Genomic DNA, 19,104 nt, shown 5'->3' with positions numbered 1-19,104 from the left:
GCTGTTGCTAGGTGCAAAGCCACCAGTGCCATTAACCAGTTAGTGGTAATGTAGAATGTCCAGCATCCTGCAGTGCCACGGGTTTTTAAGGCCCAGCTTGACAAAGCCCTGGCTGGGATGTTTTCGTTGGGGTTGGTCCTGCTTTGAGAAGGGGATTGGACTAGATGACTTCCTGAAGTCTCTTTCAACCCTAATATTCTATGATTCTGAAATGAAGGGAAAATGGTAAATTTGATCCCTGAGGCAGGGGATTATGGGTTTAAGTAATAAATCCATAAAGGAGAAGTAGCCATATTTCCTGGGTATCCTACTGCTGTGTGACTCCAGGATAACTACGTAAGTGTGCCAGAATGAACTCCTAAAAATAAGGTCAGGTAAGATGCTATGTTTATGCATAAAGTTATATTGGACAAAGACAGAAAAGTTGCTATATGTTGAACTGTGTAATTAATTAAACTTACTGTGTCATAACTATGTACTAAATTACAGGTCAGGCTATAATGTATACAGAGCCATAATCAGGTATCACATGTTTGGTATCTGTTAGTTCTCCATGTGTACGCATCAGCTATTTAAATGTAGGCAGCATCTGAATTTCTAAAGCTAAAGCAGTTTTCTTAGCAAAACGAATTAGGGCACAGTCCTTTTTTTTTTTTATTTCACCCTTTCTATGGGTCATCTTTGCTTTTCCCGCATTCCCCAAAAATGAAAGAAACAAACCCCTTGATTTTTACAAAGGAATTAAAAGGTAGGAAGAGTAGGTCCTGGTGCACGACTGGAGGTCAAATTGTATAGGGTTAACTGCATAACTTGAATCTAATGTGAGTCACCTTATTATACAGACATAACTTTGAAAATCTGAGGATGTGAAGTACAGAATCTTTGAATATTCAATTGCTGCAATAAACTTTGAAGTAATATACAGTAGTAGTGCTACAAGACAAGCTTATGTAAGCTTATATTATGAATTGACCATCTAAATGAGACTGTTTGCCCTTCCTGTTTCTGTAAACTGAAGGTAAAGCTTCTGTACACAGACTGTCACTAAAAGAATAGTTCAGTTTTTAAAAATATGCATGGAAACACGGTACTTCTGCTTAATGCCCTTGTGAAAAATGTTTTGAAGCTAATTATTTTATTGGATTCTTCATTGTAGAGAACTTATGCAGTGAAGTTCTGATTCTGTCCAGGTGGTTCTTTCCTGATGATGAAGATCATAAACTGGTAATTTGTGTGGAGAGCATGCAGTGGTTGATGCTTTCTCTTCCGTCCCCCCTCCCCCCCCAAACTGCATCATATGGACTGACTTCCTGCATGGAGAGTCTTTTGTGTGACTTCATTTGAAATGAAAAGTAAATCTTGCCTGTATGAACTGCCTTGAAAACATTGCAATATGAAGTGATCAGATACACACATGCTGAAATTTGAGAGATTGTAATATTTATACTTTTAAAACTTTTTTGTTTTTTAATGTTCACAATTAAAGACCCTAACCTGTGCTTTTGTACGCAGTATAACTTATTTACTACTGCATAGTGCTGTTGGCACGTGATACCTAGTTATGACAAATGTTTAATACCAAACTCTAAGAATGTTGTTGAGTGAAGTCATGTTGTGAACTACTGTTACCATATATACTCATTCATTAGCCTGTTCATTTATAATCTGACACCCCTCCTACCTTATGACCCTTTCATAAGTCGACCCTATATTTCAGGGGTTGGAAAACTTTGGCTCCTAGCCTGTCAGGGTAAGCCGCTGGCGGGTCAGGACATTTTGTTTACTTTTGTTTACATCTGCAGGCACGGAGCACTTCCGCTCCCTGTGGCTGCGGTTCGCTGTTCCCAGCCAATGGGAGCTGTGGGAAGTGGCGCCACAGGGAGCCGAGTGGCTCCATGCCTGCAGACGCTCCAGGTAAACAAAACAACAATGTATTAGATATTCAATTCAATGATTCCATAGAGTTTAAAATCATCAGATTTTGGTGTAAACCTGTTTATAAGCCAACCCCTACTCTTTGATGCATCACTTTTTTACCAAAAATATTCGGCTTATGAATGAGTATATACGGTAAGTGCTCTTTTAAATATAGGATGATGATTTGCTTTGAGGGGAGAAGAAAGGAATTTGAGTTAGTTATTCAAAATTAGCATGATTACTGGTCCACAACTAGCTTGAAATCTACCATACCATCTCCCATGCTTAGTACTGTGAAAAGATGTGGATAGTAGTTGGAAAATCTGCTCATGGAAATTTTCTATTAAATGAACTTTTAAAGACTAATGAAGAGAAGTGATACACTTTCTATTATGGATCAGATGAATGCTTAAGGGTGTCATTTTAAGTTTGGATACCTAAGTAGAGGCATTTGAAGCCAGATCTGGACTTCTAATTTCCGTAACTAGCTGAACTCAGTAAGAGCTTCAGGTGCTTAATGTTTTTGAGAATCAGATTGCTTTAATGAAGTGCCAAACTTGAAGTTCCTAACTTCAGAAATTTTGACAAAAGCTTTTAGAACACTTTTTGAATGTCTCCGTGGTCTTTATAATCTTTTATGATTTCAAAATAGTGCAGGGATAATTGAAGTGTAGCTTTAGATGCCTTTTCATTTTAGATAACTTTTTTTTTTCTCTTTTCAAACTATGGAAGAAATTCAGTCTAGCAAAAGAACATCTCAGCTAGCTGCTCTCCCTTACTTTTAATTGAAACATATAGCTAAACATGATAATAGGAAGTACACTACAGAGTAAGTGAATGTAGAACAAAGAGGGAAATATTTTCCCTCGAATCATGGTGTTAGTTAATCAGAAATTGACAACTTAAAATCCTTGGTAACTAGAAATTGCCATTTAAGGTGCCCAGCGCGCCCTCTACATTTAGATGAGGAACATCTCTATGCTTATGGTATCTCTTTTTATATTTAGTCTATATACTTATATCACATCCATTCCCATGGCATCTTAATTATTTCCCCAGTGTGGGACTGAAGCCACATCACTAGAGCGAGTAGAAAAATGTCTACAGGAATGTGTCAGTTTTGTTAGCTCTTCTGATAGAAAGCAGGCAGGTTTCGTGGCAACCGTCCAGGGAGGGCTGCCACAGAGCTGAAATCCTGGAGACCTGTATGAGCCATAGCAGTCAGCGCTTCTAGGTTCCACTCTCCAAGTTGGGGAACCTGAAGCAGGGCCTCAGAGTCTCCAGACAGCTCAACGATCCTCTTCAACCTCATTTTGATATATGCATTTTTTAAATTCTTAATTCCCATTCCATTGGAAGATTTGGGATTTTGTTCTGATGCAGAAAGAATTTTTTTAAAATATATTTTCAGAATTTCCTGCTGAAGGGAAATTCCAGATTCCAGCCAACCCTACTCATCAGCCACATACGACCAGATACACATCATGACTACTACTTTTAGATACAGCTGCGTATTCCACTTGGGAATGTGCATGACCAGTACACCGGAGCTGGAGAAATTTACCTATAAGTAGAGGGGTGTCACTTGCACATCATGGCCATATTCCCTTCCTGGCTCCATCAGGCAGCGCCACCCCAGCGCACTCTCAGTTCCTTTTTACTACTCGTGGCTCGAAGTGGAGTTCTTTGGTCTAAACCTCACAACTAGTTCAGTTTCTCTCCCCCACTCCCCCATTGTGTATAGTTAGTAGTACACTCAGTGTTAGGGCATGTCTACACTACGAGCTTATTCTGATTTTATATAAACCGGTTGTGTAAAACAGATTGTATAAAGTCAAATGCACGTGGCCACACTAAGCACATTAATTCAGTGGTGTGCGTCCATGTACCGAGGCTAGCGTCGATTTCCGGAGCGTTGCACTGTGGGTAGCTGTCCCACAGCTATCCCATAGTTTCTGCAGTCTCCCCCACCCATTGGAATTCTGGGTTGAGATCCCAATGCAAAAACAGTGTCGCGAGTGATTCTGGGTAAATGTCGTCACTCAATACTTCCTCCGTGAAAGCAACGGCAGACAATCATTTCACGCCCTTTTTCCCTGGATTCCCTGGCAGATGCCATAGCATGGCAACCATGGAGCCCGTTTTGCCTTTTATCACTGTCACTGTATGTGTACTGGATGCTGCTGACAGACGCGGTACGGCAGTGCTACACAGCAGCATTCATTTGCCTTTGCAAAGTAGCAGAGACGGTTACCATCCCTATTGCACCGTTTGCCATGCCATTGTAAATTGGCGATGAGATGATCTTTATCAATCGTTCTGTACCGTCTGCTGCTGTCATGGGTGCTCCTGGCTGGCCTCGCTGGGGGCGCATGGACAAAAATGGGAATGACTCCCCACGTCATTCCCTTCTTTGTTTTGTCTAAAAATAGTCAGTCCTGCCTAGAATATGAGGCAAGTGTACTAGAAACCAGAGAGCAGAGCCGCTCCATGTCAGAGTCCCAGAGATCCCGCAGAAATGATGAGCTGCATGCCATTCTAGGGGGTGCCTCTGCAACAACCTCACCCGTTGCTTCCCTCCTCCCCCAACCCTCGTGGGCTACCGTGGTAGTGTCCCCTCATTTGTGTGATGAAGTAATAAAGAATGCAGGAATAAAAAACACTGACTTTTTAGTGAGATAAAATGAGGGGGAGGAAGTCTTCCACTGCTATGATAGTCCAGGCAGTACAGAATCTTTTCTTTAGACATGAAAGAGGGAGGGCTGATGGAGCTCATCCTCCAGTTGCTATGATGAAGTCGGTTACCTGCCGTTCTGTACCATCTGCCAGGAATCATTCCCATTTTTACCCAGGCGCCCCCAGCCAACCTCCCCGAGGCCAGCCAGGAGACTCACGGGCTGCTGCTGCTGCTGCTGCTGGATAGCAGTCATATTGTACCGTCTGCCACCGGGAAGGGGATGCTGGTGTTCAGCACTGCAGCACCCCGTCTGCCAGCAGCATGCAGTAGACATAGGGTGACATTGAAAAAAGGCGAGAAACATTTTTTCCCCCTTTTCTTTCCATGGGGGGGGCAGGGTGTAAAATGATGACATATATCCTGAACCGCCCCGGACAATGTGTTCGACCCTACAGGCATTGGGCACTCAGCCAAGAATGCAAATGCTTTTTGGAGACTGCTGGGGACTGTGGGATAGCTGGAGTCCTCCGTACCCCCTCCCTCCCTCCATGAGTGTCCATTTGATTCTTTGGCTTTCCGTTACGCTTGTCACACAGCACTGTGCTGTGGCCTCTGTCTATCATAGCCTGGAGATTTTTTCTAATGCTTTGTGATTTCGTCTTCTGTAATGGAGCTCTGATAGAACAGATTTGTCTCCCCATACAGCGATCAGATCCAGTATCTCCCGTACGGTCCATACTGGAGCTCTTTTTGGATTTGGGACTGCATCACCACCCGTGCTGATCAGCGCTCCACTCTGGGCAAACAGGAAATGAAATTCAAAAGTTCACAGGGCTTTTCCTGTCTACCTGGCCAGTGCATCCAAATTCAGATCGCTTTCCAGAGCGGTCACAATGGTGCACTGTGGGATACCGCCTGGAGGCCAATATCGTTGATTTGCGGCCACACTAACCCGATATGGCAATACCGATTTCAGCGCTACTTCTCTCATTGGGGAGGAGTACAGAAACCAATTTAAAAAGCCCTTTACATCGATATAAAGGGCCTCGTTGTATGGACGGGTGCAGGGTTAGATTGGTTTAACGCTGCTAAATTCGGTTTAAACACGTAGTGTAGATCAGGCCTTAGAGTAATGTTAATTGTAGTAGTTTCCCTTGGTAATGCCTTCACTGGGGTTTAAACATTGTCCTTTGTTTTGGGGAGCGAACTCCACGTGCAGTCCATGTGAAGGAGCTTAGCGTGATCTGCATATTGCTTAATAAACACTCTCGTGGCCTCGGGACCTTTATCTGAAGCAGCACCTGCTTGGGTAGGCCATGCATTCTGCTTTGGTACCAAAGCCCTCATTGGTTTGGAGATTACCCTTGAGCTCTGAGAGTGCTGCTGCTTCACATTTTGGAGTGGGTGCCTCTCTGAAGAAACAGGAGCTGTTTTCCATAAACTGTGCTGAGGAAAAGGTTGCATAAGACCCAATTAGACTCCTCTTGGTCATGGAGTGACTCTTCTGCCTCCCCAGAAAAGCATAGACTGGCATGGAGTTGGTGCTGGTTTGCAGGGTGTTGTGGGTCCCTTTAGCCCTTCACTGGTACCAAGTAGGGAGGTTAGAAACCCTGTACCACCGACTCTTGTTCCAGCTTCTCAACTCAGTGGATGCCTGGTACTGATGAGGGACATGCCAGTACCAACAGTTTCCATGTTTGGTGGTTTACCATATAGCTACACACTTATTCTGCCTTCTGGTTCTGATCGCTTTGATTCAGGACTTTGCCAGGCTGCATCAGCTATAGCCCCGTGAATTGAATGAGCCACTGAACTATTAGTCTATTAGTACTGCTCCCCAGTCTATTAGTACTGCTCCCCAGTATTCCCCTTTCACAGGGGAACCTTGCTGCAGTCGGCACTGCAAATGCTTCTGTGCTGACTTTCACCATCATCGATATTGGTACCACAGACAGTCCCATACCACTGATTGCTTCAGGACCAATGCTGCTTCTGACATCAGCATACTCAGTACTGATGATACTACTTCAATCAGCAGCACTGCTTCCTGCCTTGTTTTGGATGACAGATGAGACAGACCTGCTACGCACTCCCTCTGGTCTTTCTCCACCCTTATCTCTGAGATCCCAAGACTTCTCTGTGTCTGAATTTGGGTGACCTCCTTCCGCTCTCTGTCACCTGACCCGTATTGAGTGTTATTGATGGACCGTTACAGGTACCAGGATTGGCATGCATCTTGTGGTCAGGTTGGAGGTACCTTGTCTGGTGTGTAGTGGCCACCAATACCGTATCCACATCAGCGGCCTCCATAGAATCTGTGGGACGCTCCTCAGTCGCAGGTGTCCCACTCTTCATCTTTCTGGAAGGCAAGATGGTCATCTCTGGAAACCCAGCTGACAAATCTGCCACAAGCCCTGGTGTCATAAACAGCTAGTTACGGGTTCATGCCTCTTTTACCTGTAAAGGGTTAAGAAGCTCAGTAAACCTGGCTGACACCTGACCAGAGGACCAATGGGAGGACAAGATACTTTCAAATCTTGGTGGAGGGAAGTCTTTGTTTGTGCTCTTTGTTTTGGGTGTTGTTCGCTCTTGGGACTAGGAGGGACCAGACGTCAATCCAGGCTCTCCAAATCTTTCTGAATCAGTCTCTCATGTTTCAAAATTGTAAGTAACAGCCAGGGAAGGCGGATTAGTTTTATTTTTGTTTTCTCAACTTGTAAATGTACCTTTTTTGCTGAGAGGATTTTACCTCTGCTTGCTGTAAATTTGAACCTAAGGCTAGAGGGGGTTCTTCTAGGCTATATAAATCTGATTGCCCTGTCAAGTATTTTCCATCCTGATTTTACAGAGATGATGTTTTTACTTTTCTTTCTTTAATTAAAAGCTTTCTTTTTAAGAACCTGATTGATTTTTCCTTGTTTTAAGATCCAAGGGGATTGGATCTGGACTCACCAGGGATTGGTGGGGGGAAAGGAAGGGGGATGGTTAATTTCTCCTTGTTTTAAGATCCAAGGGGTTTGGATCTGTGTTCACCAGGGAATTGGTAAAGCCTTTCAAGGCAACCCAGGGAGGGGAAGGTTTTGAGGGGGACAAGAAGTGATCCAGACACTAAAAGTTCTGGATGGTGGCAGAATTACCAGATCTAAGCTAGTAATTAAGCTTAGCAGTATCCATGCAGGTCCTCACATCTGTACCCTAAAGTTCAGAGTAGGGAAGGAACCTTGACGCCAGGCATGGCAGTGCTGCTCCCTGCAGAGCCTCCAGAGTTGTCCCGTCTGAATCCATGAGCTCTGGAACAGAATCCAGCTTTGGTGCAGTTAAGATGATGATGTGCTGCCTCTTTTGTCCTTACCTTCAGTACTAGAGGATTTTAAGACATACCAAGATTTATTGCAGCATATAGCTGTTCCGGTCTGTATCCAGGTAGAGTTCTTGGAAGAGAACATCCGCAAATTGGTAGAGTTGCCTTCCCTATCAGTGATGCACGTTGGCTTCAGTACCACTTGTGGCTAAGTGCTTGGAAAAGCACTGTTTCATTCCATACAGAGTTTTTGAGGAGTTTTACTGCTGTCTGGCCTCAAATTTCCTAGTTGTAACTACATTGAATGATGGAGCCCAGCAGGGCTGGTTCACGTTCACCCCCAAGGATAGGACCTCTGAGTGGTTGGACCTCATGGGCGGAAAGATTTATAGCTCTTCCTTATAAATATGAATTGCTAACCAGCAAGCCTTGCTATCCAAGTATGACTTCAACTGGATAGTTGGATCAGAGTTTGTAGACCAGCTGCCTAAGGCTTTGCAAGAGGAGTTTTGGGCATTTGTCACTGAGGGTTGCTTGGTAGCTAAGACATCTTTGCAGTCCACACTAGATATGGCCTCTGCAGTTGTCATGACCGGGGCTTCCTGTCTGTGGAATTCTGGCATTGCCCCGATGTCCAGGCAGCCATTGAAGATTTTCCCTTTGACAGCCGAAAACGGCTCTCAGGTGAAACTTATGAGACTCTGCTCTCTTTCAAGGGCTATCATTTGGTCCTTCAGAGTGTATGTGCTGGCGGTGCAGAGGCACCACTATGATGTTCAACAGCAGCGGCAGCAGTATCATCCTCAGTGCATGCTTGGACAGCCTTTCCCTCCTCCGAGGCAATGTGATTACCCCAGAAAGAATGATAGATCTCATAGAAGAAAGCAGTTGGGCTTAAGGTTCGAATAGTCCAAGCACCCATTTTGACTCCTTGGTTCATAGCACTGTTGTAATTTGTTGCTTCTCTCACCTCATCTGTGTCCTTTGGGGAAAGGCTGGCTTGCTTTCACAATGCTTTAGGCTCCCTCACCACCAATGGTTGGATCCTAAGCACTATCTTATCAGTTATGCTATCAATTTCCTCTTCAAACCACCTCCCCATCTTTCCTCCCCTGTCTCTCTTTAGGGACGCCTATCATGAGATATTGCTTCTCAAGCAGGTCTCTTTTTCTTCTGACTTTGGGAGCAGTGGAGAAGGTACTTCCCAGTATCCATATGCAAGGGTGGCATAAGACCCACCCTCAACCTTTGCAGCATCAACAGATATATCCAATATGGGAGGTTCTGAATGGTCACTCTATTGAACTTGCATGGTGTCAAAACAATGGGTTTGCTGCTCTGAACCCCTACTTTTCATGTGGTGATTTTGCCTAGCCAGAGAAAGTTCCTTGAGTTTGTTGTGGTGGAACATCCCCAGAGTTTTTACTAAATGTGTGGTGGTTGTTGGGCATATCTCACAAGGAGGGGAATTCACATCTTGGCAGATCCAGGGGGGAAGTTCTTGCTCATGATGGTACCACACTGAACTTGTTTGACCCATCAGGGTCTCATCCTAAACACTGGAAAGTCAATGTTGGCTACCACTCAGAAAACTGAATTCATTGGGACACTGTTAACATTTTACATCCCTAAAAATCTAACCAGTAAGCATTAGTGTTACCAGTTAATCTGCCTTAATTGTTAACCCCAGAACCGTCCAGATCAGCCCTGTGCTGGCCAGCTGGCCCTTTAATTGGTTAACTGTTTCAACTAAATATTTTTCAATAGTTTAAACAGTTAACTTTTTAAATGATATTTACATCCCTAGTAGATTTCATTTCATCAAGAGCATTTCTGCTGACTGTTTGCAGCCTCCACAACAGTTTAGATGTCTCTCAGGTGCTTGGACCACATGTCCATTTGCACACAGGTGGTCCAGTGTACAAGATTGTGTATTCGCCCCTTCAAATATGGCTTAGGACAGTCTGCTGTCCTACTGTTCATCCTCTAGACAGGCTGGTTCATCTCTGTTCGCTGGTCCTGGATGCCTTGCAATGGTGGATACATCCACAGAATGTTTACCAAGGCTCTGTTTGGCTCTTGCCAGCCAAGTTGATTATTACTGACTCTCCCTAATGGATTGGAGGGGAGAGGGGCACCTGGTATCGCTGAAAGTACAGGGATGGGTTGGAGCAGGGGGCCTTACTACATATCAGCTTGCTAGAGCTTCGGGCCATATGCAGTGCATGTCACACCTTTTTCGGCACTGCCTTGAAGACTCAGTGGTTCACATACTCACTGAGAATACCGCTGCGATGTATTATGTGAACAGGGGAGTACACTCCAGGTTGCTCTGCCTAGAAGAGAACATTACTCTGATAGCCATTCACTTACTGGGTTTCAGAATAATCTCATGTACCATCTTGCCAGGTATTTTTTCCTAAGTCATGGAAGGTCCTTGAAGACACGTATTCACTGGGACAACAAGAAATGTAATTGGTTCTGCTCTTGAGAGGGCCTCAGTCCAGGCTCCCAGTCCAAGGTTTTCTATCTCAGTCCAGGTCATTCCCTGGGTCATACTCAAACTCAAGGCTGGCTGAGATAATGGTGGTTCTCTGTTCTTCTCTTGCTGTCTGTTCAGCCTCCCATACTGCTGCCTCTCCATCTCGACCTACTAATTTGGAATCACGGCTACACCTTGCATCCTGAGCTCAGATACCTATATTTCATGGCGTAACTGCTGCATGGTTGAGTGAGGAGGAAGAACAGTGTTTGGCAGCTGTTTGGTGCGAAGGAACTGAGGGAGGGTTGGGGCAGCACCACCTTATGTAGCCAGGGGAGGGAGTACAGGTAGGAGACGCGTGTGCCACCCCTTTATGGGTACTGTTAAGTAATATGTCTGGCTCTGGTGCGCTGGGTGTGCATACACCTAGGTGGAATACACGGCTGCATCACATCTTGAAGAACCAGTTATATTAAGTAACCATTTCTTCTATTAGAAAAATATTAACTACGAGTGTCAAACTACCTCTTAGAAACATGATAGGCAGCTTATAACCTTAATGTTCTATCACAGAGAGCTTGTGTGTATATGTACGCACAGTTTCTTACACTTTTTTGTTGTCCTATTCAAAAGTAGTTTAAATAGTATCTTAGATCTGTTTCTGTTATGAAGCAGACTTTTACTGTAGGGTAACAGACAATTAATAAACTTAATTCTGCATTGTTATACTCATTTTTTGTAAATCTATCAACTTGACTTAGAATAATTTCCTGGCTTGCTGATACTAAAGATCTACAGATTTAATATTTCTCTTCCTTATGTATTTACAACTTTAAGTGATGCTTTAGGATTTAATTGTTTTGGTCTGTGAATTGAAAAGCAATTTTAAGTGTACCTACTATGTGTGTGTGCGCACACTTTTTTTTTCAAAATTTGATAGATGTAACACTGTTAAAGTCCACCATTAATAATGAAGCAATTAGGGTGGATAAAAGAAAAACTTAAAAAAAAGCAGGTTTTAAAAAAATTAAATGCATATTTTAAAAAAGAAATATATTAAAATTGAGTTTGAAATTGATAGCCTATATTACTCTAAACTCACTATGATCCATTAAAATCATTTAAATTAAGCATTTAAACAAATAAGTAGTACACTGGCTGAAATTTTTAAAGAAAGTCAAAGCACTGAACTAATGGATGTTGCTGTGTACGCTCCGGGGACCAGAATTTGAAGAGCTAAACCAACTTTTGACAGCACCAGCCTCTCCTCCAGGTGCAGAGAGAATATTTTCTTTATTTCAGTTTTTATTCAATGAGTTCAGTTCACTGACAAGGTCATTCAGAGTTAAGAAACTGATAGGTAATTGAAAAAACAGGAAAGGTATTTTTGCCTTCTTCTAATCAATAAGTAAAAACTAGGTATGAGAGCATGAGATCTACTAGTTTTAACATCTTCATGGCTCTGGTGACCAGAAACTATCAGTGCAGGGAAGAAAATCTAAGGGGGGGAAAAGGAGCTGAGCACTGGCATCTTCTGAGATAATATTAAAGGCACAATTTCAAACTGAATTTGAAGGAAAGATGGGAAGAATAGTAAGGGGCCAATATGGCCTCATCAGGAACCCTTTAGGAACCTGAAAATCGTATGGAATCCGACAAAAAGTGCGAACATGGACAGATTGCTGAGGAGGCTTACAAAGGAAATAGCATAAGCATGTTAGGAAAAAATCAGAAAGGCTAAGGCAGAAAATGAGTTGCACCAAGGAAAAGACAGTAAGAAGTTCTATTAAATAAATTAGAAACAAGGGAAAAACACGGAAATTGTAGGTCCACTACTGAGCAAGGAAGGAGAGCTAATAATTAATAATATCAAGACGGCTGAGATGTTTAATGCCTGTTTTACTTCAGTCTTCACTAAAAAGATTAATGCTGATCAGGTGTTTCACACAGTTTTAACAACAAGGTGAAAGGAACACAAGTTGGAATAAGGAACAGGTTTAAGAATATTTTGATAAGTTAGATGTATTCATTTGAAATTTTGAATCTGCAATACAAGTTCTACCTTTTTTTTTAAACTGTCCCTCTTCCCCCATTAACAAAGTTAATGCTGAAAGCCTAATGGTTAATACCCAAGAAAAAATATTTATATATACTTGATGAAAATTCTATTTATTTTTTTTATAAATCTCTAACATTACAAAATCTAGAAAGGAACAGCTTAAGGATGGAGCCTCCTCCATAGTGCCGTATACTCTTCTAGCATGCTGACTTGCGCTGCTTACCCTTGCATAACTTTCTGCTAGAGGAGAATGTTATCAACAGAGCAATGCTGGCACTCAACAAATCTCCAAAACATCATTAGAAAAGTAAGAACTTAACACTAGTAGTTCAGTCACTGCATATGCAAGCAGTATCTACTTTTGTGCTGTTTTTTAATGTAAAATAGATTACCTTGGCTAAATCTTATAGAACTGTCCAACATCATATGATGAAAATATTTTTCAAAACTGTTTGCTTCAGTGAAAAAGTATTATGTAATCCTCTTTTTATACTGACTTTCATCAATAGCTTTTTTTTAACTGAATTAACTTTATAGTTTCTGTAACAAGACATATGCATTTTAGTGGGAAGAAAGAAAGAAACTTGTTTGTTCAACATTAACTAGTCTGGACTGATCACCGATTTTATTTTTTTTAAATCCTAGAAACATAATGGAAGTTGTAATAAATGACCTTCACTTATCCTAAACTTAAGTTAATGGTCTCATTCTATGTAATTATTGGAAACAGGTAATCAGTACCAATGTTAAATCTGTCCACGCAGCTCAAACACTTGTCCAAGTCTTCATATCACTTTTGGATTACCGTATCCTCCTTACTGATTTCTATGATGCCACATTCCCCCTTGCAAAATACAGCATTAATGATTCTCTTCCTTGTACATTCTGAATGTCATTTTCTCATTAGAACCTTTACCATGGCTCCTTCTGCATCATTTTATCAAATTCAGACTTCCACTTTCACCTTCAGGGTCTTTTGCTGTCCTCTCTTAACTGCCCTTTGTGTGTGTTTTACAGTCACTCTTGCATACAGTCTGTAATTAGACTATAGGGTAGTGATTATTTTTTTTTGCTGTTTGTACAGCCTCTCATATGACATGGTCCCAATCTTGGTTTTAGGTAGAGCTGGTTGAAATCTGGATTCTCCATTCTGCAGGAAGTTCCAAAATGGGGTGGGGGGAATCCTGCTTTAGAACAAAAAGTATACATTCAGAAATTTCCTGCAGAAGGCAAAATAATTTTTTTTAAACAACTAACAAAATCATCCAAAGCCCAAGATTTGGTGGTGATGGGGGACTTCAACTATCCAGATATATGTTGGGAAAATAACACTGCGGGGCACAGACTATCCAATAAGTTCCTGGACTGCATTGCAGACAACTTTTTATTTCAGAAGGTCGAAAAAGCTACTAGGGGGGAAGCTGTTCTAGACTTGATTTTAACAGATAGGGAGGAACTCATTGAGAATTTGAAAGTAGAAGGAAGCTTGAGTGAAAGTGATCATGAAATCATAGTATGCAACTCTAAGGAAGGGTAGAAGGTTGGGGTGAGCCAGGGGTTGGCAGGGTAAATCCTGTGATGGGAGAGGGCACAAGAAAGTCTAGGCTCCCTGCTGAAAGCCCTTGGTTCTCTGAGGCTCAGAAGGGGGTGTGGGGCATGGGAGGGAAATGCCAGTTACTAGAGCTTTCTGGTTGGTAAAGTTCTGGATAACATTGTTTTTACTGTAGGCATCTTTGCAAATATGGTATTACTGCCTTGCAGAATATAAACATACTTACTCTACTTTTATTGATGATAAACCGTAATTCCTAAAATACAATTGCAAATAATTCACAACATTAGAGAGGAAAATAAGGTGTTAATGGGAGATACCGCTTATTAAATGATAATAGTAATTCAGGAAAAGGTTTTTAAATACGTGTAGAGAAACCATAATCAACTAATTTTAAAAATCAGATCATCCACCAACTATAAATTTCTTCAAAGCCCCTTATTTTTGTTAAAGAAGGCATAACCAAACACAAATTTTAAAATCTTTGCATCTACTCTGACTTGGCAGTGCTCACTGAATACAACTTGTGATTCAAAATAGGAAGGGAATTCAGATAATAGAGAAAAGAGACAGAATAGGTGGTGGAGACAGTGGCCATATAATGGGGACCAGTTAAGGTAATTACTGTGTATAGTCTATCTCACACGGATAGCTGAAAATGCTGTTTTGACAACTATAAACATACACTATGATTCAGTGTTTCTCAGATGCGGCCACAGCCTCTTGGACAGTGATTGAGGCGTGGGGAGAGGGCGGGGGGGAAGCAGCGGAGCCACAAATGCCAAACATCTGTGAAGAGTTCCCCACCTTCCCAGGAGTGGTGAGGTTCAGGCTTCTGGGTTCAGCTCTGGGGTGGCGGGCTCTGTTCTCTGGCCATGCAGCAACAGGCTCCATTCTATGGCTGCAGGGTTTTGGGCTCTGGCCCTGTCCAGGGTCACCACCTCATCGCCTCTGGCCCCTGCTGCCTCCTCTGGCCCACTCTGCTTCCCTACCCACCTCCCAATCCAAGGCTTAAATTTGTCCTCCAGTTTACCAGGGCTGAACAAGCCTGTTACAAATATCACTTTTCACATGTTTGTTAATATCACTTTTCACTGCCTCCTAGCTAGCAAGACTGCTGGTATGAAAAGTGATATTAACAGAGAAATATCACTTTTAATAGAAACAGACTCACTAGCTAGCAAGTCACTATTAAAAAAAAAAAGCAAGCAAAAAACATAAGAACATGCAAAGCACTGCATTTGTGTTTCCATTCTGTTTCGATTCAGTAAAGAATGCAGACAACTGTGTGTTGTTTTTATTATTGAGTTGGCAAAAAACCATACATAAATAAATTACACTGATTTGGACCTGTATATGAACATATTTATTTGTTTTTCCTAAAGTTAGTCAAGTATTTTAGGAACAATTGTCAGAGCGGCCACCAGCAAAACCTTGGAGTGGGAGCCCCCATTCACCCAACAAAGCTTTTGTATTAGATTTCCTCCCACAAGGAATTTACAAATCAAGAGCTTATTGCCATATTTGGTGATTTTAAAAAGTAAATGGCCATATCCCTGTCTATAGTATAGTACTGTTGTTGGTAAATTACTTGCCTTGTTTTCTCAGCATAGGGAAGGCATTGTGACCTAAAGAGAGCTTTTGAGGATGAAGGACATTAAGGATTAAATATGCAGAATGTAGCATTGTCACAATTATCTAATTTTTCTATCCGAGCATCACTGTGGATGTTGGTTACCACTGAATCGGTTTAGTTTTAAATGATAACAGTTGTGTGCAGGTTTTCAGAACCGGAAAGAAGGTGAAGGGTGCCTCTATATTTGATTATGCCACATTATTTTAGAAATATTATGCTTCTAGAGCAGGGGTCTCAAACTCAAATGACCATGAGGGCCACATGAGGGCTAGTTCATTGGCCCAAGGGCTGCATCACTGACACAACCCCCCTCGCTGCCTCCAGCCCTGCCCCCACTCCACCCCTTCCATGAGGCCCCTCCTCTTCTCATCCCTTCCTTGCCCCTATTCCTACCCCTTTCCTGAGTCCCCACCCCAGCTCCGTCTCCTCCCTGCCCCCAGAATGTGCATGAGGGGTGTGGCAGGGGCTCAGGGCAGGGAGTTGAGGTGCAGCAGGAGGTATGGGATGCAGCAGGGGGCTCAGGGCAGGGAGTTGGGGTGTGGGGTGCAGCAGGGGGCTCAGGGTAGGGAGTTGGGCTGCAGGAGGGTTGTGGGATGCGACACGGGGCTCAGGGCAGGGAGTTTGGGTGCACCAGCAGGTTGGGTTTCGGGTTCAGGCAGGGGGCTCAGGGCAGGGGATTGGGGTGCAGAAGAGGTGTGGGAATACAGTAGGGGGCTCAGGGCATGGGTGTGGGGTGCAGCAGGGGGCTCTGGGCAGGGAGTTGAGGTGCAGGCAGCGGGCTCAGGTTATGGGGTTGGGGTGTGGGGTGCAGCAGGGGGTTGAGGAGCAGAGAGGGAGTTGGGGTGCAGAAGGGTGTGGGATGCAGCAGAGGGCTCGGGGCACGGGGTTGGGGTGTGAGATGCGGGGTGCAGGCAGGGAGCTTAGGGCAGGGGTGTGGGATGCAGGCAGGGGGCTCAAGGCAGGGAGTTGGGGGGCAGGGTGTTGGAGGGCTTCAGGCTCTGGGGTGGCAGCGACGCACACCGGGGCCGGCAGCCAGCCAGGGACCCTCTGGGAAGTAGCTGGAACCATGTCCCTGGGGGAGGGGGACGCAGGGCTCCGCGTGTTGCTTGACGCGCCTCCAGATACCTCCCCTGAAGCTCCCATTGGCCGCGGTTCCCCCCCCTCCCGCCGCAGGGATGTGATACCAGCTGCTTCAGGGAGCAGCGCGGACTGCTTGGTGGGCTGCAGGAAATGGCCCCGTGGGCCATGTGTTTGAGCCCCCTGTTCTAGAGAGATGATGTGGTTACCCTTGGTAAAATCAACATGGGCTTTGTAGGAAAATGCTCATTTAATAAGTTTAAAAAAAACTAACAACTGTGTGTGTGTGCATGCGTGTGTGCGTGCGTGCGTGCTGCTGAGTTTGAGAAGTCATTTTGGAACTGAAGTCAATCTTCATTCTTTTTTGCTAATGCAAAATGGCCACTAGCCCTGACCCAATTTAAGAATGCTAGAGGCAAAGTTGAGGTGCAGTTGAAATACTCAGAGAATAAATATGAATTCCTGGAGGTTCTTAGTAGTCATGTTTAAGAGATTTTTTCATTTGTAGTTTTTTAGCTGTGTTTTATCCTTAATGTAGCCAGCAACAAGTTTCAAGTAAACTACTCAGGATGTTAGGAAAAAGTGTATGTGCCAACACAAAGTAAGTTTCTTGGGTGAAGGCTAGCTTGAAAAATGCTGCACAGACAGATTCTGGGTTCAGACTTTTTTGTTTTAGTTTATACTGCTGGATCTAATGCCCTTACAACTTGGGCATTGAGGCATGACTTACTACAAAAAATACAGCAGCACAGTTTGTTCTGTTTCATTTGCCTGGTATGTTTGGTGTTTAGGGATTAAGGGAGGAGAAAGGACCAACTATCCAGAATGCTTTGTTAAGAGGAGGAGTAAATTTGATTGTCGCCAGCACTGGATTTCCTTATGAGTGCTTAAAAGCCTGTAGCTTGTGAAGATTGCTCTAAAAATAGCTTTGGAGAAGAGTTTGCAGTCAGGTCCAGTTTCAGGTTCTAGCTGAGTTAGCTTTATTAAACTTTTTTGTGTGTGTGCGCCACTGTTGCAAGACTAGATTGAGGGTAACTCGTTCCTTATTCCTCTTGGATGTTGATTTTGGACTCCAGTATACTTATTTTATCCATGGATAAGGGACACTAATGCCATGGCTGAAGATTCAGGTATAATTCTAACCTTTGACAGAAACTAACCAAAAAAAATGCATAATTGTCCTTTGGCTGTGTCTGTTTTTTGTGCTCAACAGAATAACCGGCTTATTGTAGTATGTGGGTGCTTTGGATTCAGTTTACTATTTTGCTCTCCATCGCAAACTGTTTTATTTTTGCTATTTTAAATGAATTCTGAAGTAGAGATCTTTTTTCCTAGGTTTTATGGCAGGTGGTCAGTCATACTATGCTAAAAAAATAAGTTGAGTATTCCTATTGAAATGGGAAGGTTGCACTTGAACATGCTGTTTTGTTTGTTTGTTTTTTATTTACTTATTTATTTGAAGTAGAGCAAATTTCTGAGCATATTAAGAACCATAGGTAAATGAAGATATTTGTTCCCACATAACCTCTTTATTCATAGAAACCAGTCATAACCAATAGCTTAATATTTGTTGTTGAAGAGTATTATGCAGTTCAAGACACTTATGATATCTGTATAAAGACATATGGCAGGGTAAGCAAAGGCTTTCCAGATATGGAAACTGACCTACTTTCTACATAGCTGATATGTGCAGAGAAAGGACTTCAAAGTTGAATTAACATCCTGGAATGAGTTCAAATCCAGAGTTAGTATTCCTTAATGGTTAGTTAGCGTTTAGCTGTGACTCTTTCTATGTATGTTTGCCTGTGAGAATGGTGAATGAATCTTATGGTGACTAATTTAACATTTGCTTTAAAAAAAAAATTGTTGCAAGTAGAGCAGGTCTGTTTTTGTTTGAGTTCCCTATAGCAAAATTGTTCAAAGCACTTAGAAGTTGGGAGTCAAAGCTTGCAAATTGAAGCTACACTTGTAACAGATGATGTCTGTGTTGTAGGACCTGATTCTGCGAGACTTGGATAAAACTATTTTAGAAATGGAAGTGTGCAGCAGTAATATTAGGTTACTTATTTAATTAAAAAAAACTGTATTATTTAGACGTCCTGTCTTGTTGCTCTGTGGTACACAGTCCTTTTTCCAGAGACAAATAGTGGTAAAGAAAATGCCACGCAGGAAAAGAGTATAGATGTGTAAAATAGAATCATGCTGTATTTGCTTATGCAAATACAAATAGTTTTCTTTAATAATACAATATAAGATCTTTGTCACAGACTTCTTTTAAAACACCCATTTAATATAAACTCTTATGAAACATAGTTGAGATTTATGTTCTTGTAAGAGCTGGATGTGCTTATAAAATGGCGTATTTATCTATGCTCTCTGTAAACATTCAGTAACTTCTTAGCC

The 19,104-nt window shown here is 42.6% G+C and overlaps 1 protein-coding gene across 31 annotated transcripts in view; it reads left to right on the top strand.

Annotated features, from left to right (window-relative positions):
• Positions 1-19,104, top strand: part of ASPH (aspartate beta-hydroxylase) — a 201,058-nt gene that overhangs the window by 13,955 nt on the left and 167,999 nt on the right. The window contains exon 2 of one of the 31 annotated variants that reach the window (XM_050940771.1): positions 1,157-1,224. The exons of 28 other annotated variants lie outside the window; for them this stretch is intronic. Coding sequence is in view for 2 of the 3 variants with exons in the window: in XM_050940770.1 (XP_050796727.1) it covers positions 17,816-17,831 (16 nt within the window). In the remaining variant the exon portion in view is untranslated. Of the gene's footprint in view, positions 1-1,156; positions 1,225-17,595; positions 17,832-19,104 lie in introns of those variants that run through there. 2 more of the 31 variants (XM_050940770.1, XM_050940765.1) reach the window with 2 other exon arrangements.

The sequence above is a fragment of the Gopherus flavomarginatus genome, chromosome 2, assembly GCF_025201925.1.
Source record: "Gopherus flavomarginatus isolate rGopFla2 chromosome 2, rGopFla2.mat.asm, whole genome shotgun sequence".
Taxonomy (NCBI): domain Eukaryota; kingdom Metazoa; phylum Chordata; order Testudines; family Testudinidae; genus Gopherus; species Gopherus flavomarginatus.
This window is presented reverse-complemented; position numbering and strand designations above follow the sequence as displayed.